This window comes from Symphalangus syndactylus, chromosome 10 (assembly GCF_028878055.3).
Source record: "Symphalangus syndactylus isolate Jambi chromosome 10, NHGRI_mSymSyn1-v2.1_pri, whole genome shotgun sequence".
Lineage (NCBI taxonomy): Eukaryota > Metazoa > Chordata > Mammalia > Primates > Hylobatidae > Symphalangus > Symphalangus syndactylus.
In genome coordinates this window covers 10575813-10600344 of record NC_072432.2, presented here as the reverse complement: position 1 = coordinate 10600344, position 24532 = coordinate 10575813, and the positions used below count along the sequence as shown (strand labels likewise).

The 24532-nt window shown below is 37.6% G+C and overlaps 1 protein-coding gene across 3 annotated transcripts in view; it reads right to left on the bottom strand.

Annotated features, from left to right (window-relative positions):
- The window catches only part of LOC129491834 (aldo-keto reductase family 1 member C4), a 34093-nt gene extending 21722 nt beyond the window's left edge, over nt 1-12371 (bottom strand). For all 3 annotated transcript variants that reach the window (XM_055296400.2, XM_055296401.2, XM_055296402.2), the window contains exons 1-2: nt 12275-12371; nt 8294-8461 (exon numbers count right to left, since the gene is read on the bottom strand). In XM_055296400.2, the coding sequence (XP_055152375.1) occupies nt 8294-8461; nt 12275-12358 (252 nt within the window). In that variant the 5' untranslated portion in view covers nt 12359-12371. The remainder of the gene's footprint in view (nt 1-8293; nt 8462-12274) is intronic.
- Nucleotides 12372-24532: the final 12161 nt, after the last annotated feature.

Below are 24532 nucleotides of genomic sequence, written 5' to 3'. Positions count from 1 at the left end.
ATATATTGCATATGTAGTTAGTACAACTGTTGAACAATGGGATTAAAATTTTCAATAGGTAAAAATTGATATCAAGTAATTCTGATTATCTGAATTGTGTTTGAGAGAAATTATAAGTATTTGAATAGTCTAACTTTCTCATCCGTTGAACCCGATGGGCAAGAATAATCATTCCTGTTTAGAAACTGAAGAGCAAAAAGTTTTTACATGCTGACATGTGTTGAGCATCATTCAAGAAACTTTTGTTATCTGTTGTTTCATACTCATAACATCTCTTATATTGCATCTCCCTGCCTCCCACACTCTTCAGTGAAAAGGACAATTGAGATTCAGAATAAGATATTGAAGAAAGTCATCCCAGACATAAGAAAAACTAAAATATGATTATAGGTCTCTATGAATCCATAGTCTATGTTAAACCATCCTGGTCTAAGTTTTTTGTTCCCAAGATTGTGGATTGGAGGCAGTGTTAGCATGCCTCTCTCACTTGGAAAGACAGAATAGTGTATAGAGATTCACACTGCAAACTTTTTTCCAAGAAGCAATGCAGGAACTTAATAGGAAAACTGAAAGAATTCACAGATCCTTTGAAAGAAGTGGCAGGCTACAGCCAACACTGTGAGACAAATGAAAAACTGTAAGTGCCCAGAGTGTGAGAAGGGGAGAAACTGCCTCCAGAATACCCTTCCCCACTAGGGAATCCGAGAATTCAGGCCATGGGTAAGGCCTTAACCCTACCCAGGCCCAAAGCTGATTTAGGGACAGGTGAGAAATAAAGTAGAAGCAGCAGTGACAAGTGCCACAAAGGTATTACCAATCTCCAACATGGACTGAGGGAAGCTATTTCTTATTTTATCTCACAGGGGATATCAGCGAAGTCAGCCAACCTGAACTTGGGGAGTTCAGGCACATGTCCAGATCAAAAGAAGCTCCTAACTGAATTTCATGATATTAATATTAAGTGGGAATGAGCTCCTTTGGCCAGAACCCCAGGGGAAAGCAGGAAGTATGCTGCAGACAAATGCAGAAGCCTGGCACCTGGCTTTGCAGGTGGATGGGGAGGGGCATAGCTTGAAAGCCAAAGTTGCTATCACCACAGGAAAAGCTTATGGCCCATGGCAAGTCTGAGTTTTGAGCACAGGCTGCTTGGAACTTAGTCCAGTGCTCTTAGCAGAGCACCGTGGGACAGATCTGCCTTGCCAACTGCAGGTGATCTCAGTGAGGCTTACTGCCACTTGCTACTCCCTACTCCCTGTGTGAACACTTTTGTGCAGCAAAGGCAGTTATGATCCCCTTTGGAACATTACCCCAGTGGTCTGAGCACCATCCCCTGACCCTCACAGCAGCTGAAGCTAGTCTCCAGAAAGAGTGCAAACCTGCCTAACCCTGACCAAACTTGGTTGTGCCCCTCCACCCACCCTGGTAGCTTAACACACAATAAATTTTTAGGAAATTTATGGCCCTGCCCATCACCTGAGAAACCAGAATACCTCCCCAGGGCAACATAAGGCAAGTTCAAATCTCACTGCTACTACCACAGCTGGTGCTCTTTTGCAAGTGCCATCTCTTGCAACCAACACAGTCCATCACAGAATATTCAGGTAGAGTAACACTGCACCCAGGTAGGAGAAAACTTGTGCATGATCTCAGCTACCACTATTGCCTGCAACTACCTGGCTAGCCAGAAGTCCTGAGTGTGTCCATGGGACAAGTTTACTACTATTATAACCAACATTTGAGAAAGCCAGCACACCAGGGCTATCTATAATCAAGGCATCTCACAGAATCTATGTCACTTCCCTGCCTCCCCCATGACAGCTGGAGCTGGTACCCACTTCTGGGAGACTTGAAAACAGGTCACATAACTGAATCCCTTGCAGATATTCACCAGCACTAGCCCAGAGTGAGGCAATCCCACCACTGGGTGGCTAGACCCAGAATAGCAATAAAAATCAATCACTGTAGTCTGGCTCTCAGGAACTCCTACTCTCAGGGTAAGGGGGAGAGCATCACATCAAGGGAACATTCCGTGGGACAAAGCAATCCAGAGAGCAGGCCTTGAGTCCCACATCTTTCCATAGGTGGAAAGTTTCTTTCAGCAGAGACACAATTGCCATGCTGGGTTCAGTAGAGAAAGTCTAAACCTCTACCCATAACAGTCAAGCAGCCTTGGTGCTCATGAAAGTTCTTAGAGAAGAGGTCTTTCCCTACTTGTCCATCACTGCAGACATACCTAAGGCCTCTCCCAAAGGAGTTCAGCATTGGTCACCTACAGCTAGCCTTCCTGGAACATCTCAGCATGACTGCATCACCACAGGAGGAGCACTTCCCAGGTTTGGACTTGCATGAAAGGCAGTCATGATTTCTCCCTACTTGGAACATCAGCATTCCTACAGATGAAAAGTGGTGCCTGTCTGATCTCAATATCCAGAACACTGGGATAAAAGAGAGGCTGGGAGGTGGATAGCTTTCCTGTTAGCCTGGCAGTTGAGCTGAGGTAGCTCCCACCCTTCACCCTGATAAGATACTGAGTCCAATTGTGAGCTCTCTCTACTATCTTCATCAAGGCTGGGACCTCCGCCCACCATTGGGTACTGCATTTAGCAACCTTCTTTGGCTACAAATGTTTCCTATCCAGAGATACAATCTCTACTGGCCTGGGATGATATCCTTGGTTGGGAATACTCGATAAATAAATTTAATATAAAATACTGGGAAAATTGAATAAATAAAAAATGTACACAACAGGAGAATGAGATGAGCTTTCAAGAGACCACTGCCATTCCAATCCCATAGGAGACAGTGAACCTGCCCACATGCTGAGTATGTAGATACTACGCCCAGCATCTGAGGAAGCCATGATACAAAGACTCCATATAACCAAAGAACTCATAATAGTATTCACATCTAATAGCACTAAGGATCAAATTAGGCTATTATAAAGTATAAACATTACAGTCAGATCCTTAAAAGAGAAAAAAATGCAAATAAATTCAAGAACAATTAGAATAAATAGTCTATCAAAATGGTAAACCAGAAAAGTAATCATGGTAATATGACAAAACATTATTTTGTCACCCAAAACCCAGGGGTCACCCAAAATACTCCCAAAACATCACACTGGCTCCCCAGCAATGGATCCAAACCAAGATAAAATCTTTGAAATAACAGTTTATGAATTCAGAAGGTTCATTAGTAAGCTACTCGAGGAGATACCATAGTAAAGTGAAAATCAACCTAAAGAAATTTAAAAATTCAGGATATGAATGAAAAATTTTCCAGGGAGATAGCTATCTCTCTGTCTCACACACACACACACACACACACACACAAAATCAGAGTTTCTGGAAATGAAAGGCACATTTAGTGAAATACAAAATGCAGTGGAAGGTTTCAACAATAGAACAAGTAGAGAAAAGAATTTTAGAGCTCAACGAGGCGGCTTCTGAATTAACACAATAAGACAATGATAAAGAATCAAAAGAAGTGAACAAAATCTCCACAAAATAGGGAGTTTTGTAAAATAGCCAAACCTAAGAATAATTAGTTTTCCTGAGGGAGAAGAAAAGTCTAAAAATTTGGAAAATTTAACTGAGAGAATAATTGAGGAAAACTTTCCTGGCCTAGCTAGAGATTTAGATATCCAAATACAAGAAGCTCAAACAACCCCTGGGAAATTCATTGCAAAAATATCACCACCAAGGCACAAGGTCATGAGGCTATCCAAAGTCAATATGAAGGAAATAATTCTAAAAGCTGTAAGACAGAAGCATCAAGTAACTTATAAAGAAAAATCTATCAGACTAACAGGAGGCTTCTCAGCAGAAACCCTACAAGCTAGAAGGGATTGAGGTCCTATCTTTAGCCCCCTTAAACAAAACAATTATCAAATTTTGTATCCAGCAAAACTACATTTCGTAAATGAAGGAGAAATAAAGGGATTTTCAGACAAATGCTGAAGGAATTTGCCACTATCAAACCAGCACTACAAGAAATTCTATAAGGAGTTATAATCCGGAAACAAAGGCCTCATTATGCACCACAATAGAACCTCCTGAAAGCACAAAACTCACGAAGCCTATTAATAACACAACAACAAAAAACCAAAGTATATAACAACTAAAATGGTAAATAGAAGTGTCTCACATCTCAATACTAATATTGAACATAAGTGGCCTAAGTGCTCCACTTAGAAGATACAGAATGGCAGAATAGATAATAAACCACAAACCAAATACCTTCTGTCTTCAAGAAACTCAGCTAACACATCAGGATTTGTATAAACTCAAGGTAAAAGGGTGAAAAAAGAGATTCCATGCAAATGGAAACCAAAAGTGGGCATCAGTTGCTATTCTTATATCAGACAAAATAGACTTTAAAGCAAAAATAATAAAAAAAGACAAGGCCATTATATAATGACAAAGGAATCAATCCAACAAGAAGATATTACAATCTTGAATTTATATGCACCTAACACTGGAGCTCCCAGATTTATAAAACTATTACTACCAGACCTAATACATAAGGTAGCAACACAATAATAGTGGGGGACCCAATACTCTACTGTACAGCACTAGTCAAATAATTGAGACAGAAAATCAACAAACAATGGATTTAATTGTACTCTTAAAAAATGGACTTAACAGATGTTTATGGAACATTCTACCCACCAACTGCAGAATATCCATTCTTCTCATTAGCACATAGAACATTCTCCAAGATAGACCATATGATAGGCCACAAAACAAGTCTCAATAAATTTAAGAAAATCCAAATTATATCAAGTATCTTCTCAGAACTAAGTGGAATAAAACTAGAAATCAACTCTGAAAGGAACCCTCAAAACCACAAAAATACATGGAAATTAAGTAATCTGTTCTTGAATGTTTTTGGGTTAACAATAAAATAAAAATGATATGTAATTTTTTGAAATAAATGATAATAGTGACACAGTTATCAAAACCTCTGGGATACAGCAAAAGCAGTGCTAAGAGGAAAGTTCATAACATTAAATGCCTACATCAAGAAGTCTGAAATAGCACAAATTGACAATCTAATGTCACACCTCTATAAACTAGAGAAACAGGAAGAAACTAAACCCAAAGCTAGCAGAAGAATAGAAATAATGACTATCAGAGCAGGACTAAATGAATTGAAATTAAAAAATCACAAAAGATCAATGAAACTAAAAGCTGGTTCTTTGAAAAGATGAAAATTGAGACTGTTAGTGAGATTAACCAAGAAAGGAAGAGAGCAGATCAAAATAAGCACTCAATTAAAAATGAAACTGGACACATTATAAATGATAGCACAGAAATACAAAACAATCATTTGAGATAACTAAGGACACCTTCATGTGCACAAACTAGAAAATCTAGAGTAAATGGATAAATTCCTGGAAACATACAACCTTCCTAGATTAAATCAGGGAGAAATAGAAACCCAGAAAAGACCAACAACAAGCAGCAAGATTGAATCAGCAATAAAGAATAGCCAACAAAAAAGTCCAGGTTCAGGTATATTCACAGCTGAATTCTACCAGATGTTCAAAGAATTGGTACCAATCCTACTGAAACTATTCAAAAATACAGAGAAAGAGGGAATCCTGCCTAAATTATTCTATGAAGCCAGTATTACCTAATACCAATACCAGGAAAGGACATAACAAAAAAAAAAAAAAGAAAAAACTATAGACCAATCTCCCTGATGAACACAGATGCAAAAATCCTCAAGAAAATACTAGCTAACCAAATCCATCAGCACATCAAAAATATATCATGATCAAGTGGGTTTCATCCCATAGGTGCAGGGATGTTATAATATACACAAGCCAATAAATATGATATATCACACAAAGAGAATTAAAAACCAAAACCATATGATCATTTCAATAGATGCAAAAAAGCAATTAATAAAATCCAACATCCATTTATGATAAAAACCCTCAACAAACTAGGAATAAAATGCATATATAACAAATCCATAGCCAACATCATACTGAATGGAGAAAAATTGAAAGCATTCCCCTGAAAACTGGAACAAGACAAGGATGCCCAATTTTTACCACTTCTATTAAACATAGTACTGGAAGTCCTAGCCAGAGTAATCAGGCAAGGTAAAAAAAAATAAAGAGCATCCAAATTGGAAAAGAATAAGCCAAAGTATTGCTGTTTGCCAGTAATAAGATCATATACCTACAAAACCCCAAAGCCTCATCCAAAAAGCTCCTCTGACAAACAAATTCAATAAAGTCTCAGGTTACAAAATCACTTTACAGAAATTAGTGGCACTGCTATTCACCAACAACAACCATACTAAGAGTCAAATTAAGAATTCCATTTACAGCAGCTGCAAATAAAATGCCTAGGAATATGCTTAACCAAAGAGATGAAAGATCTCTACAAAAAAATACAAAACACTACTAAAAAGAAATGATACATAAACAAATGGAAACACAACCCATGCTTATGGATAGAAAGAATCAATAGTATAAAAATGGCCATATTCTAAATTCATATGGAACCACAAAGGGCCTCAATAGCCAAGGCAATACTAAGCAAAAAGAAGAAATCTGGAGGCATTACGTTACCAGACTTCAAATTATACTACATGACTATAGTTATACAAACAGCATGGTACTGGTATAAAAAATAGGCACTTAGATCAATGAAACAGAATACAGAACCCAGAAATTAGGCCAAATACTAATCTTTGTTCGACAAAGCAAACAATAACATAAATTAGGGAAAATAACCCTATTCAATAAATGGTGCTGGGACAACTGTTAAGCCACATGTATAAGAATAAAACTGGAAGCCATCTCTCACCTTATACAAAAACCAACACAAGATGGATCAAAGACTTAAATCTAAGACCTGAAATCATAAAAATTCTAGAAGACAACATTGGAAAAACTCTTCTTTACATTGGCCTGTACACTGGCCTCAGCAAAGAATTTATCTCTAAGACCCCAAAATGCAAATGCACAAAAAGCAAAAATAAATGGGACCTAATTAAACTAAAAAGATTCTGCACAGCAAAAGAAATAATCATGCGAGTAAACAGACAACCTACAGAATGGAAGAAACTTTTTGCAAACTATGCATCCAGCAAAGGACTGATTATCCAGAATCTACGAGGAACTCAAGTCACCAAGATAAAAACAAATAACCCTGTTGAAAAGTGGGCAAATAACATGAATAGACATTTCTCAAAAGAAGTATACAAACAGCCAATGAACATATGAAAAAATGCTCAACATAACTAATAATCAGGGAAGTACAAATTAAAATCACAATAAGATATCACCTTCTGCAAGAATGGTTATAATTAAAAAGTTGAAAAGACAGTAGAAGTTGGCATGAATGTAGTAAAAAGAGAACACTTTTACACTGCTGGTAGGAATGTAAATGAGTATAATCTTTATGGAAAACAGTATGGAGATTCCTTAAAGAACTTAAAGTAGATCTACCATTTGATTCAGCAATCCCAATACTGGTATCTACCAAAAAGAAAAGAAGTCATTATATAAAAAAAAACATACCCACACATGTTTATAGCAGTACAATTCACAATTGCAGAAATATGAAACCAAGTGCCCATCAACCAATGCATGAATAATGAAAATGTGGTATATATATATATATATATATATATATACATACATACATACATACATCATGGAATAGTGTATATATAAAAAGGAATGAAATAATATATTTTGCAGGAACTTGGAGCTTGAGGCCATTATTCTAAGTAAAGTAATTCAGGAATGGAAAACCAAACACTGTACATTCTCACTTATAAGTGGGAACTAAGCTATGAGGATGTGTAGACATACAGATTATATAATGAACTTTCAAGACTCAGTGTGGGTTAGGTTGGGAGTGAGGTGAGGGATAAAAGCCTACATAGTAAGTACGATGTCCAGTGATCGCCTGACAGCTTCACTTAAATCTCAGAATCGCTAATATAGAATTGATTCGTGTAACCAAAATCCACCTGTACCCCCAAACCTGTTGAAATTAAAAGATGAATTCATAAAAAAATTATACTGATCTGAGCTGAGGCTCAAAACCTAAAGTAACTTTCAAGTAGTAAATTTGAACACAACAATGATGAGAAAGGCATCATCATTCTCTGCCTTTTATTTTAATTTTAATACATGAATATGTGAATAAATTGGAACTAATAAGCACAATTCACCCACAACTACTGAACCAGTTATAGAATTGTCATCTCCACACAATCCCATTAAATACATGTGCATATATGCCTATCATAGGCACAGTACCTTTGAAGTGTAGAATATGTCTTCTCTCTTCACACTGCCATCTGCAATCTTGCTTCGGATGGCCAGTCCAACTTGCTCCTCATTATCGTATACATGAGCAGAATCAATATGGCGGAAGCCAACTTCTATCGCTAATTTGGTGACCTCCACAGCTCTGTTCCTCGGAACCTGAGGGAGCAATGAAAGGTAGTATTTGGTGATCAATGTGCCTGAGAGGTAGTGAAACAGGAAAAGTTCCCTTGTCCTCACAGGGTGTGCGATGGGGGTGTGGCTCACTTATTCAGTGCTCTGCTGCTCAGACCTCTGGGGGAGCATACAGATGGGGGCAGGTTGTGGGGCTCTGACCTCTTGACAGTGTCTAGGTGTGGATGTTTACAGCTCCTGAAGCCCCAGCAGGCGTGTGTTACAGGGTGCTCTTTTAGTTTTGTTCTTTAAGTTTTGCCATCTACAGGCTTGTGTTAACCAGCTCAATTAGACCCCTCTACCTTAACGCAAGGACAGAGGGCTTTCTGTATCCTGAGTTCTTGCTTTGGTGTACCAGAAGTATCGGATCACACCTGGGCTTGCAGAATGAGTGCAGGGTTTCACTGAGTGGAGGTAGCTTGGGGGGAAGTCAGAAGGGGATGGAGTAGGAACGTTTTCCCCTGAAGTCCGGCTGCTCAGCAGCCTGGACTGTCTTCTGACTGCCCAAGCCAAACTCAGCGTCATTCTGCTTCTGCCAGTAGGTGGCCCGCTGGCGTGCTGGTGCCTTTTGGTGCATTTCTCTAGATGTCTAGCCGCCCGTGTGTTCCTCTGCTGATGTGCTCCTCTGGACGTCCAGCTGCCTGTGTGTTCCTCTGCCAATGTGCTCCTCTCAAAGTCCATCCGGTTCTGTCTCTGCCTTGCTACTAGGATTTGGGGTTTTTATAGGAACAGGATGGGGGCATGGCAGGCCAGGGTGGTCTTGGGAAATGCAACATTTGGGCAGGAAAACAAAAATGCCTGTCCTCACCTAGGTCCGTGGAGGTGGAGCCATAGCCAGGGACCATGTCCTCCTCTAACCAGCACTTCCCTTCCCGCCTTCTGTATCATTTAAAGGAACCACGCTTTTCCCTTCCCAGCACATCCCTATCAGTAGTTCAGGCACCAGCACTGACCTTCAGAAAAATCACATTATCCTCGTGTCTTGGGTTGGTTGTGTATGTGGGGTGATAAACCCATCCCAATTTGCTTAAGTCTTTCCTGGTTAGTAATAAAGATTGGGTATCCCTGGACCTCTTCAGTCCCAGGCAGCTACGAGTTAATCACTAGCATGGAGTTTCCCAACAACAACTTCAGATTCAGTCATTTGTTGGAAAAATTAACAAGACTCAACTTATAAAGAGTTATTATTATTTGAGACAGAGTCTCTGTCACCCAGGCTGGTGTAAAGTGGGACAATCTTGGCTCACTACAAAATCCGGGCCGGGTGCGGTGGCTCACGCCTGTAATCCCAGCACTTTGGGAGGCCGAAGCGGGCGGATCACAAGGTCAGGAGATGGAAACCATCCTGGCTAACACAGTGAAACCTTGTCTCAACTGAAAATATAAAAAATTAGCAGGGCGTGGTAGTGGATGCCGGGAGGCGGAGCTTGCAGTGAGCCGAGATCGCGCCACTGCTCTCCAGCCTGGCGGACAGAGCTAGACTCCGTCTCAAAAAAAAAAAAAAAAAAGGCCGGGTGCGGTAGCTCACGCTTGTAATCCCAGCACTTTGGGAGGCCGAGGCGGGTGGATCACGAGGTCAGGAGATCGAGACCACGGTGAAACCCCGTCTCTACTAAAAATACAAAAAATTAGCCGGGCGTGGTGGCGGGCGCCTGTAGTCCCAGCTACTCGGAGAGGCTGAGGCAGGAGAATGGCGTGAACCCAGGAGGCGGAGCTTGCAGTGAGCCGAGATTGGGCCACTGCACTCCAGCCTGGGCGACAGAGCCAGACTCCGTCTCAAAAAAAAAAAAAAAAAATCTGCCCTCACCCCCACCTTCTTTATCTTGGGCTCAAGTGATCCTCCCACCTCAGCCTCCCAAATAGCTAGGACCACAGACAGGCACCATGATGCCTGGTTAAGTTTTTGTATTTTTGGTAGAGATGGGATTTCCTATGTTACCCAGGCTCAAACTCTCGAGCTCAAGGGATCCACCTGCCTTGGCCTACCAAAGTGCTGGAATTACAGGTATGAGTCACTGAATACACACTCCTAATTATTTTTAATATAGTGAAATTAACACATGGAAAAAGGCACATGGAAGAAATTATGGTAAGAATACTGTGTAAGTTCCTATGATTCGTCTCTCAGTGATGTTTCAGGAAACACACTGACTTCCTCCAGCATCACATTTTGGCAACATAGGGGAAATGTTGACTACAAGGGATGCTATTTGGAGACTCAACTCCCAAGATTTTAACTGGGTGCTGGTTAAATTGACCCAGTCTGTATAGCACACACCAAACTTCCAGTCTTGTAAAGAAAGCAGGTATACAGAAACCCCACACTTTGTACAACCAGTTAATTATAGCCGCTACCCTTATCAGTTAGGAAGGGGTGAGAAATTCAGCTTCTCAGATACCAGACAGGCTCCAACTTTGAAAACAGGTGCATCTACAGGTGGCAGTCTATTGTGTTAACTCCTTTCTACACAGCCATTAGCCATTCTGTGTGTATGACAGAACTAAATACTAGGAGTAAAGACATATACTCCAAGTACGTAGATTTATACCTAAGAAATTAACTGCAACTTGTGAGAGATTAGTAAGGTACACTTTATCCCTAAAAAATAAGACCAACTCTTTTAGGAACGATATAATTTCAGTGAAATTTAAAATTATTGACATCTACCAAATTTGGATAAAGATTTGAGAGGTATATTTTTTAAATGACAAAACCGTGAATGAAACAATTTTCTATTTTAATATAAGCATTTCGGAAGCTTTCTTTTTCTAGTGAAATTAAAAGGAACTAGATGCCAGGTCTCACTGCCTTCCCCTGATACCAACCCTGATCCTCTCTTTGCTGTGCAGGCACTCAAGGTTCACCAAGGCTAGCGCTTCTGTTTTGTGCTTTTCCTTACTTCCCCTTCATGCCAATTTGCATTACAAAGTGAACTGCTCCTGTCGATGGTCTTCAAGGTGTTTCTCTGTAAATTCTTACAACGTATAGTTGATCAAATTTAGACACAAATTTTATGTGACTACTCCTTATTAACACACTTAGTAGTCTTGGAATACAAGTTTTCTTCCAGTGTAGAAATAGCTCAGTCTAGAAAAAAAGTCTCCATTTTGCCCACTTCCGTTTCAGAGGACCACCCCTATCATTTTGATACAAATCTGATGCATATTAACACGGACCAAAAATTTAAAATTTTTCTTGTGAGGTTCTAGGTTTTCCTTAGAATAAAGTTATTTTTCCTTTCAGGCAATTTTCCTAGAGGTGAGAGTTGTACAAGGTATTGTATTAAGTCCAGGACCAGTATTACTCTGTCATGCTCAAGGCCACACGGCAGCTCAGTGGTACTCTCCCAACCGTTTTCATACACCCCATCTTTAGGTGCTGTTACCACAAATGTTTCTTTTGATCACATCTAGTAGAAGAAGAAAAGATTTCTTCAACCACAGAAATAAATGGAGAAACCATTCTCACTGCAGTCATCTCCTAGAAAGGGAACTGCCAGGCAGTGTTCTTCACTGTTGAGTTTTATATATTCTGCCAAGCTGGGCAATACACAGAAACAGCATATAAAAACAGTGTACAAAATAAAAATAAGCAGTAAATTACCATATGACAGACCTCAGTGCGAAACAAACATTGACTACCTTTTCTCTTTGAACATACAATAGCTCTAGTCCAGTAAGACAGACCAGGTGAGTCACTCAGGGTAACAGAAACACAAAGCTGAACAACCCAGGTCATCGTCCACTTATTCTAGCTTTGCTCTTTTAAATGCTCAATGCTGAAAATGTGATTATTACCTCTGGAGGTGCATAGGTGCCAAATCCCAATACGGGCATGAAGTGACCATCATTTAGCTCCACACGCTGATATTTGGGATCCATTGCATGCCACTTCTTTCACTGAGCAGATCCTGTTTCCTTCAGCAAAATCTGGCATTTATATTCAGGGGTTATGTAAAAAATGGGCAGGCAATGCTGCACTGCTCCCTGGGGCTAATCAATGGCATGTAGGAGGAAGCAAGTGATGGTGTATTACACAGGCTGTGAAGAAAATTGAATCCGGTTCACTTGTTTCTTATCAAAGAGAATTTTTACGTACATTATTATATAGTCAAAATATATTTTTAAAGTGAAATTTTCTATTCAGTATCAATCAATCTCTCTCTCTACTTATCTAATAAACTCATCCAACAGATTTATAGAATGATTGGTGATCATGTTAGACTATAAAATACCTCCAGCTACGAATCTCATTTTTGTTCATGCCATGATGATATCCCATCTTTATCTTCTGTCATTTGAAATAATCAACCATCTTACATCTTTCTCTCAGACAGTTTTCAAAAGAATGACCAGTGAGCATTTTTTTTAATGGTGACCCTCAATAAAGAAATTAAACAAAACCAAAGAAAATTTCTCTTTTTACATTTTTCACCAGCAAATTAATTTTGTTTCTTATTTAATTGTAGTAGGAATATTCATTCCTAATGAAGGTGCGGTCCTGATGATGTGGCAATCCTGCAAAGGTTCAAAGGGAAAAGAAAACAGAAATTCTGACATGATGCTTATTGGAGTATTAATTATTAACAATGTTTGGACTTTGGACATCATTTGCAACATGCAAACAGTTCTTTAATAGTGTTTGTATCTTCCATCAGTTTTATAAGAAACCAGCAAAAGTAACTTCCCAAAAAACTGATAACTATTTTATATAATTTGTGATCTTATTAAATGTTATGAAGAAAAAAGTAATTAAAATAAATTGGTGACTAATCCTCACATGGCATAATTTTACTTGTTTCTCCCATTGGAGGGCAGATTAGAACACGATGATTAGGCCGGGAGCAGTGGCTCACGCCTGTAACCTCAGCACTTTGGAAGGCCAAGGCAGTATGATTACTTGAGGTCAGGAGTTTGAGACCAATCAAGGTCAACATGGTGAAATCTTGTCTCTATGAAAAAAATACAAAAATTAGTCTGGCGTGGTAGTGGATGCCTGTAATCCCAGTTACTCAGGAGGCTGAGGCAAGAGAATTGCTTAAACTCAGGAGGCAGAGGTTGCAGTGAGCCAAGATTGGGCCACTGTGCTCCAGCCTGGGCGACAGAGCAAGACTGTCTCAAAAAAAAAAAAAAAAAAAAAAGGAAAATGATTAACATCTCTGAAGAATCTATACCAATATCCGTTGTTGTCTGACATTTTAAGAATAGCCATTCTGACTGGTGGACTGGTGTAAGATGATATCTCTATGTGCTTTTGATTTGCAACACCCTCTTTTCTTCTATTCACTTCTTCCTAAAAGAAACAATAAAAGAAAATAATTAGGTAAATTACTACACATTAAAGCAATGGAATATAATAGAGTCATTTAAAAATTTTCACACAGAGTGTCATCAGCAGGATGGTAGATTAGAAAGCTCTCAAATCTCCCATGGAATTATCAAAAAACAATCTGAAATGAACTAAAATAAACTCATTTATTTATAGAGTGGCTCGGTAGAGATGCAGGGTGACTATAGATGCACAGATGCCACTGGCAAGAGATTAGGGGGAAGAGACATACACTAGGCCATCTGTGGCACTTAGGAGAAGCTGAGCTGTGAATTTTTGACTTGATAAGGTATTCAAAAGCCATTGGGTATTTGGAGAAATCAAATAGGGCACATAGAGTCCAGGCAGATGCACGTTCACAAAAGAACTGAGAAGACCTTAAGTTTTCATGTAGAGCTGATGTCGAGACTGAGAATATGCCAAGCATATTAGCTGATCATTGTCATGACACAGAATATATATAATGAAATGTGGCTGTTTTTCAAATGTGCGATAAAAACAATAACAAAGCTACAAAGAAACAGGAAAACAGGGTTCATTATGAGGAAGAAAATAAACTGACAGAAACTGTGAAGAATTATAGGCATTGATATTAGTAAGGAAAGACTTTATATTTTTATTTCTTATTAAAATCTTAAAAATTATTTTAGATTAAATAGGCACATGTATAGGTTTGTTATGTAGACACATTACATACCGGTGAGGTTTGGGCCTCTAGTGTACACATCACTCAAATAGTGAACATTGTACCCAATAGGAAGTTTTGTAATCTTCGCCCCTGTCTCCACCTTTCTCCCTTTTGAAGTACTTGATGTCTATTATTTCCATGTTTATGTCCATGTGTACCCATTGTTTAGCTTCCCCTTGTAAATGAGAATACGTGGTATTTTGTTGTGCTTCTAAGTTAGTTAACTTAGAATAATATCCTCTAGTTCCATCCATGTTGCTGAAAAGGACATAATTTCACTCTTCTTAGTGGATGCTTAGTATTCCATAAGCATATATGCTTAGTATATGTATGTACATTTAGTATATATATATATATATATATATATGCATATTAGTATGTATATGCCCATTTTGCCTTCTTTCCACATCCACACTGATATTGTTGTTTTTTGACATTTTAATAATAGTCATTCTAACTGGTACAAGATGATATCTCAATGTGCTTTTAATTTGCATTTTTCTGATGATTATTAAAAACAGTTTCCTGTATATTTGTCAGCTGCTTGTATGTTTTCATTTGATGAATGTCTGTTCATGTCTTTTGCCTAGTTTTTAATGGGATTGTTTGTTTTTTACTTGTTGAGTTGGTTTGAGTTCCTTTTAGAATCTAAATAAAAGTCCTTTGTTGGAGCCTAAATTTGAATATATTTTTCCCATTCTGTAGATTTTCTGTCGATTATTTCTCTTGCTGCCCATAAGTTTTTTAGTTTAATTCCCATTTATCTGTCTTTGTTACATTTCCTTTTTGGCATCTTCATCATTATATCTTGGCCTAGCTCAATGTCCAGAAGAGTTTTTCCAAGGTTTTCTCCTAGGACATTCATAGTTCCAGATCTTCCTTGCAGGTCCTTAATCCACGTTGACTTAACTTTGCCAATGGTAAGAGATAGGGGTTTAGTTTCATTATTCTGCTTTGGCTAGCCAATTTTCTCAATACCATTTAATGATTACAGTGTCCTTTTCTCATTGTTTGCTTTTCTTTAACCTTGTCAAAGATCAGTTTGTTGTATGTATGTAGCTTTATTTCTAGGTTCTCTATTCTTATTTATCCACGTGTCTACTGTTGTATCAGTACCATGTTATTTTAGTTACTATAGCCTGTTAGTATAATTTGAAGTCAGGTAAAGTGATACCTGTGACTTCGTTCTTTTGCTTAGGATTGTCTTTTTATGAAATTTAGATTTTTTTGTAATTATATGAAGAATAATGTTGGTACTTTGTTAGGAACTGCATTGAATCAGTAGTTTGCTTTGGGCAGTATGATCATTTTCATGATACTGATTTTCCCAGTCCATAAGCATGGTAATCTTTTTATTTGTTTGTTTCATCCATGATTTTTTACATCAGTATTTTGTATTTCTCCTTGTAGAGACCTTTCACCTGCTTAATTTAATTTATATCTAGATATTTTATTCTGTTTTTGTCTATTGCAAATGGGACTGAATTATTAATTGAGTTTTAGCTACAACATTATTGGTGTATAGAAATGCTACTTATTTTTCTACATTGATTTTGTATCTGCAAATTTTATTGAAGTTTTTTTTTTCAATCAAGTCTAGGAGTCCTTTGAAGGAGTCATTATAGTTTGATAGGTATAAAATCATGTCATCAGAAAAAAATTGATAATTTGAATTTCTCTTTTCCAACTTGGATGGCTTTTATTTTTTTCTATTGCCTGGGTTTTCTGGTGAGGACTTCCAGTTCTATGTTAAATAAGAGTGGTGACAGTGGACATTCTTGTCTTTTGCCAGTTCGTAGGGTGAATGCTTTCAACATTTTCCTATTCAGGAAGACGTTGGCTGCAGGTTTGTTATGTATGACTTATTATTTTGAGATACGTCTTCAATACATAGTTTGTTAAGGGTTTTATGAGAAAGAAATGTTGGATTTTATGAAATGCTTTTGTGTCTCTTTTGAGATGATCATATGCTTTTTGTTTTAAATTTTGGTTATATGGTGAATCAAATTTATTAATTTGTGAATGTTGAAACATCCTTTATTCCTGCAACAAAACCCACTTGATCATGATAAATTATCTCTTCGATGTGCTCTTTGTTTCAGTTTGGTAGTATTTTGTTGAGAATTTTTGCGTCCATGTTCATCAGGGATATCGGCCTTTAGATTTCATTTTTAGTCGTGTTGTTGCCTGATTTTGGTATCAAGGTGACACTTGTTTCCTATATTGAGGGATATTATGAAATAGCTTCAGGAAGGTTTGTTTCAGATCTTCTTTGTACATCTCATAAAATTTGGCTGTGAATTCATCTCGTCCTGGGATTTTTTTGTTCTTGCTCTTTTACTGATTAAATGTGCTTGCTTATTATTGGTGTGTTTAGAATTTCTATTTATTTCTGGTTCAATTTTGAGAACTTGGGTATTTCCAAAACTTCAATCATTTTTTTTAGGTTTTCTGTTTTGTGTGCACGGAGATGTTCACAGTAATATTTGTTAGTTTTTGTGTTCTGTTCTAACAGTTGCAATGTTGCCTTTGTCATTTCTGATTTTGCTCATTTGAATTTTCTCTGTCTTTCTTGGTTAATATAACTAGCAGTCTATAATTTTGTTTAACCTTTCAAATAACAAATTTTTAATATCTTTGATCCTGGCATCATTGTTTTAGTCTCAATCTCATTTGGTTCTCCTCTAATGTTTCTTATTTTTTTCTTCTGCTAGCTTTGGGTTTGATTTGTTCTTGTTTTTCTAGTTCTTAGAGGTGTGACATTAGGTGGTTAATTTGAGATGTTTCTATTTTTTTTTTTTGAAATGGAGTCTTGCTCTATTGCCCAGGCTACAGTGCAGTGGCATGATCTCGGCTCACTGCACACTCTGCCTCCTGGGTTCAAGTGATTCTCGTTTCTCAGCCTCCCGAGTAACTGGGATTACAGGCACCCACCACCATGCCCAGCTAATTTTTGTATTTTTAGTAGAGATGGGGTTTCACCCATCTTGGCCAGGCTGGTCTCGAACTCCTGACCTTGTGATCCACCCACCCTGGCCTCCCAAAGTGCTGGGATTACAGGCATGAGCCACCGTGCCTGGCCTGTTTCTGTCTTTTTGATGTAGACATTTAATACTATAAACTTACCTCTTAGCACTGCTTTTGCTGTATGTTAGAAGTTTTGGTAAGTTGTGTCTCTATTTTCATTGTTTTCAAAAATGTATTTTTGACTTATGCCTTTGTTTAATGTTTACCCAGAAGTCATTGAAGACAAGTTTTTAGCCTCCATGTAGTTGTATAATTTTGACAATTCCTCTTGGTATTGATTTCTAAATTTATTCTCTTGTAGACTGAGAAGATACTTGATATAACATCAATTTTTTTAATTTATTGAGACTTGCTTTGTGGTCAGGCATATGTTTGATTTTGCAGAATGTTCCACGCAGAGATAAGAAAAATATATACTCTGTGGTTGTTGTGTATAATGTACTGTAAATACTCACTAGATCCATTTAGTCTAGAGGCTAGTTTATATCTGAAGTTTCTTTTTAACTTTCTGCCTTGATGACCTGTCAGATGTTATCTATGTGTGTGTGTGGAAGTATAGCAGCAAATGTTTTCTCATATGTCTAGTGGTATTTGTTTCATGAATCTGGATGCTTCAGAGTTGAATGCATATATATTTAGGATAGATTGTGTTTTTCTACTGTTTTCAGTTCAGAGTCACTTTCAACTTATATAAGAATGGCTACTCCTGTTCACTTTTGTTTTCCATTATTATATATTAAAAAAAATACTATAAAAATTGATTTTGGTGTGTTTGTAATGAAATCTTTGCTCATTCCTGTGTCCAGAATGGTATTGCCTAGCTTGTCTTCTAGAGTTTTTGTAATTTGGGGCTTTACATTTAAGTCTTTAATCCACCTTCAGTTCATTTTTGAATATGGTGTAAGGAAGGGGTCTGATTTAAATCATATGAATATGGCTAGCCAGTTATCACAGCACCACTTGTGAAATAGGAAGTCTTTTTCCAATTGCTTGTTTTTCTTAGCTTCATTGAAGATCAGATGGTTGTAGGTGTGTGGCCTTACCTCTGGGCTCTTTATTCTCTTCTGTTGGTCTATATGTCTGTTTTTGTACCAGTACCATGCTGTTTTGGTTACTGTAGCCCTGTAGTATAGTTTGAAGTCTGATGCTTCCTGCTTTGTTCTTTTTCCTTTGATTACCTTGGCTATTTGGGCTCTTTTTTGGTACCATATGAATTTTAAAATAGTTCTTTTCTAGTTCTGTGAAGAATGCCATTGGTAGTTTAATAGGAACAGCATTGACTCTATTAATTGCTTTGGGAAGTACGGCCGTTTTAATGACATTAATTTTTTCTATTCATGAGCATAGAATGTTTTTTGCATTTGTTTGTTTTATCTCTGATTTCTTTGAGCTATGTTTTGTAGTTCTCATTGTAGAGATCTTTCGCCTTCCTGATTAGATGTATTCATAGGCATTTTATTCTTTTTATGGCAGTTGTGAATGGGATTGTGTTTCTGACTTGGCTGTTGGCTTGACAGTTGTTGGTGTATAGAAATGCTAGTGATTTTTGTACATTGATTTTGTATTCTGAGACTTCACTGAAGTTGTTTATCAGTTTGTTAAAGAGCTTTTGGAATGAGACTAGGGGGTTTTCTAGATATGGAATCATGTCATCTGCGAACAGGGGTAGTTTTACTTTCTCTCTTCTTATTCAGATGCCCTTTATTTCTTTGTCTTGCCTGATTTCTTAACCACGATTTCCAATACTACATTGAATAGGCATGGTGACGGAGGGCATCCTTGTCTTGTGCCACTTTTCAAAGGGCATGCTTTTATATTTTGCCCATTCAGTATGATATTGACTGTGGGTTTGTCATATATGGGTCTTATTATTTTGAGGCATGTTCCTTCAATATCTGGTTTATTGAGTTTTTAACATGAAGTAGCGTTGAATTTTATCAAAAGCCTTTTCTGCATCTATGAAGATGATTATGTGGTTTTTGTCTTTAGTTATGTTAATGTGATGAATCACACTTTTAATTTGTATATGTTGAGTCAACCTTGAATCCCAGGGATAACACCTACTTAATTGGGGGAAGCCACCATTGTTTCTGTGTTTCATCCTTTATCAGAATGTTGTTGTGTGTCTCATAGCTGTACATTAAATGAAATTGGCTTAAATTTTCACATTAAAAGGAAGATTTGCAGAATGGATTTTAAAAAATCTAGGACCCAACTGTATGTTCTGAACTAGAAACTCACTTTAGGTGAGGACATAAATAATGTGAACATGAAAGACAGAAATAGGTATTGTATGAAAGTAGTAACCAAAAAAGAGCCGTGATAGCTATACTAGGACCAGACACAATACAATTTAGTCAAAAACTCTGACAAGAGATAGTCAAGACATAGTACACAGGCATACGTTATAGATATTAAATGTTGGCTTCCAGGCCACCAACATAAAAAAAGCACAAAAATGAATTACATAATTTTTTTATTTCAACTGCATATCATTAGGAGATATACCTAATGCTAAATGACGAGTTAATGGGTGCAGGAAATCAACATGGCACATGGATACATATGTAACAAACCTGCACATTGTGCACATGTACCCTAAAACCTAAAGTATAATAATAAAAACAAAAAAAAGAAGCATTATTAATGCAAATATATTTCTAATAAAACACTTATTGATGATGTTTGTCACAAAGCAAAAAAAAATATGTTTACACTATTCTGTAATACATTAGGTGAGCAATAGTATCTAAGGAAACAATGTACATACCTTAATTTAAAAAAAATTTTGTTACAAAATGCTAACAATCATCTGAACCTTCAGCAGGCTGTAATCTGAACTCCAGTTCAGACCTTTTCCCAATAATTCAGACTGGAATGACAAATTGTCTGTTCTGCACCTCCTCCTGAGGGTCTAATGGGCATTTCAAGCTCAGGATGCCCCAGAAAAAAATTTCTTTAATCTCCATGCAATTCAGCTCCACCTTAAATTTTCACAGTCTCAATGATTCCTTTCTTTCCATCATAAAGAACCAAATTTGGGGAGTGATTCTTGCCTTCTAAAATTCTCTCATAACCAATATAAAATCTGTGAAGAAGGCCTCCGATGTTCACCTTAAAAATTACCCAGAATCTGATCACCTCTCCTCACCTGCTTTACAACCATCCTGTTCCAAATTACTCAATTTCTTACATTGGTTATTAAATAGCCTCCTAACATATAAGTCTTTAATCCATCTTGAATTAATTTTTGTATAAGGTGTAAGGAAGGGATCCAGTTGCAGCTTTCTACATATGGCTAGCCAGTTTTCCCAGCACCATTTATTAAATAGGGAATCCTTTCCCCATTTCTTGTTTTTGTCAGGTTTGTCAAAGATCAGATAGTTGTAGCTATGCGGCATCATTTCTGAGGGCTCTGTTCTGTTCCATTGATCTATGTCTCTGTTGTGGTACCAGTACCATGCTGTTTTGGTTACTGTAGCCTTGTAGTATAGTTTAAAGTCAGGTAGCGTGATGCCTCCAGCTTTGTTCTTTTGGCTTAGGATTGACTTGGCGATGCGGGCTCTTTTTTGGTTCCATATGAACTTTAAAGTAGTTTTTTCCAATTCTGTGAAGAAAGTCATTGGTAGCTTGATGGGGATGGCATTGAATCTATAAATTACCTTGGGCAGTATGGCCATTTTGACGATATTGATTCTTCCAACCCATGAGCATGGAATGTTCTTCCATTTGTTTGTATCCTCTTTTATTTCATTGAGCAGTGGTTTGTAGTTCTCCTTGAAGAGGTCCTTCACATCCCTTGTAAGTTGGATTCCTAGGTATTTTATTCTCTTTGAAGCAATTGTGAATGGGAGTTCACTCATGATTTGGCTCTCTGTTTGTCTGTTATTGGTGTACAAGAATGCTTGTGATTTTTGTACATTAATTTTGTATCCTGAGACTTTGCTGAAGTTGCTAATCAGCTTAAGGAGATTTTGGGCTGAGACAATGGGGTTTTCTAGATATACAATCATGTCATCTGCAAACAGGGACAATTTGACTTCCTCTTTTCCTAAGTGAATACCCTTTATTTCCTTCTCCTGCCTGATTGCTCTGGCCAGAACTTCCAGCACTATGTTGAATAGGAGCGGTGAGAGAGGGCATCCCTGTCTTGTGGCAGTTTTCAGAGGGAATGCTTCCAGTTTTTGCCCATTCAGTATGATATTGGCTGTGGGTTTGTTGTAGATAGCTCTTATTATTTTGAGATACGTCCCATCAATACCTAATTTATTGAGAGTTTTTAGCATGAAGGGTTGTTGAAACCTAAAACCATTAAAATCCTACAAGAAAACCTAGGCAATACCATTCAGGACATAGGCGTGGGCAAGGACTTCATGTCTAAAACACCAAAAGCAATGGCAACAAAAGCCAAAATCGACAAATGGGATCTCATTAAACTAAAGAGCTTCTGCACAGCAAAAGAAACTACCATCAGAGTGAACAGGCAACCTGCAGAATGGGAGAAAATTTTTGCAACCTACTCATCTGACAAAGGGCTAATATCCAGAATCTACAATGAACTCAAACAAATTTACAAGAAAAAAACAAACAACCCCATCAAAAAGTGGGCAGAGGACATGAACAGACACTTCTCAAAAGAAGACATTTATGCAGCCAAAAAGCACATGAAGAAATGCTCCTCATCACTGGCCATCAGAGAAATGCAAATCAAAACCACAGTGAGATACCATCTCACACCAGTTAGAATGGCCATCATTAAAAAATCAGGAAACAACAGGTGCTGGAGAGGATGTGGAGAAATAGGAACACTTTTACACTGTTGGTGGGACTGTAAACTAGTTCAACCATTGTGGAAGTCAGTGTGGCGATTCCTCAGGGATCTAGAACTAGAAATACCATTTGACCCAGCCATCCCATTACTGGGTATATACCCGAAGGACTATAAATCATGCTGCTATAAAGACACATGCACACGTATGTTTATTGCGGCACTATTCACAATAGCAAAGAGTTGGAACCAACCCAAATGTCCAACAACGATAGACTGGATTAAGAAAATGTGGCACATATACACCATGGAATACTATGCAGCCATAAAACATGATGAGTTCGTGTCCTTTGTAGGGACATGGATGAAACTGGAAAACATCATTCTCAGTAAACTATCGCAAGGACAAAAAACCAAACACCACATGTTCTCACTCATAGGTGGGAATTGAACAATGAGAACTCATGGACACAGGAAGGGGAACATCACGCTCCAGGGACTGTTGTGGGGTGGGGGGAGGGGGGAGGGACAGCATTAGGAGATACACCTAATGCTAAATGACGAGTTAATGGGTGCAGGAAATCAACATGGCACATGGATACATATGTAACAAACCTGCACATTGTGCACATGTACCCTAAAACCCTAAAGTATAATAAAAAAAAAATAAATAAATAAAGATAAATAGAGCATAACTGTTGCCCCCAAGCAACAATGTAATAAAGAAACAAATATATATAAAGAGAACTGCAAAAAAAAAAAAAAAAAAAAAAACAAACTAATATATAAGTGTCCCTTTTATATTTTAGGTATAGGTTATTTGTGAAGTATAGATTTTTTATTGTAAATTGCCAATTTATAATTATATAAATTTATGGGGTACAAAGTGATTTTATAATTTACTAATACAATGTGTATAATTAAGTCAGCTAGTTAACATATTCATCATCTCAGGTAACTTAACATTTTTTGTGGTGAAAACATTTAAAATTTACCCTTTAATTACTAAGACTATAGATATTGCAAACATCATTTCCATTTCTGTGATTTGCCTTTTTACTCTCTTAATAGTGCCTTTTCATGAATAGAAGTTCTTATTTTTAGTGTAGTCCAATTTATTCATCTTTTTCTTGATGGTTAGTGTGTTTTAGTCCTGCTTAAGAAAACTTTGCCTACATCAAGTCACGAATATATTCTCCAATGTTATCTTTTAAAAGCCTTATTATTTTGCCTTTTACATTAAGATCTAAAATCCACCTGGAATTGATTTTTGTATGGGTGAAGTTTCATTTTTTCCCAATGAATATCCAATTGACTCGGCACCATTTATTAAAAATATCCACCTTTCTCTACTGCTCTGTGTCACCCTTGTCATAAATAAAGTACCAGCATACGTGGAAAAAAAAAAAAAAAAAACAACTAAGGCTGGTATAGCATTTACTGTTCATAAAAAAAAAAAATAAATAAATAAAAAAATAAATAGCCTCCTAACTAGTTTTCCACTTTTATCCCTTACCAACCTACATTCTACTCTCTACTCAGCAGCTCAGTTTCATCCAGTGTCTGCTGATCTGTCCTGGAGTGAAAGCCAAATGCTTGCAGTGGCCTACATGGCTCTGCCTAAACATGGCCTTCCCTTCCTTTCTGACCTCTTTCCTAATCCTGCTGTTCCCAGATCACATGTGGCCTTCCCTGGCTGCAGGGACTATGCCCTTCAGGATCCCTCTGCCTGAAGCCCTCTTCCCTCAGCTGTCAGCAAGGCTGGCTTCCTTTCCTCCTTCAGGTCTTTTCTCAAATGTCTCTCTGTCTCAGTGAGGATTCCCTGCTTAAGCTATTAAGCTATTTGTAATTTCAATTGTCCCTGCACTCTTTCCGTACTCTACCCCTTTCCCTGCTTTTTTCCCTTCACAGTGCTTCCTATCATACAACATGGTTTTCATTCTATGTAATTATTAGTTTTTTGTCCATTTCTGTCTCCTTGAAAGTGAGTTCAATGCAGGCTTAGATTTTTGTCTGTTTTTAATGCCTACAACAGTATCTTGCACATTATAGCTACTCACTATTTACTTTTGAATGGAATACACTTTCATATAATTCTTGAATGTGTTCCATGGAGGCCATTGCAACATATTTTCTGGCACTCCTTCCACCCCTTTTTCCAGAATTGCACGTGTCCTTCTGTTTCCTTGGGTGCCGTGCTGTATTATAATTGCCATTTGCACTCTGTCACCTTGTGTAGGTTTT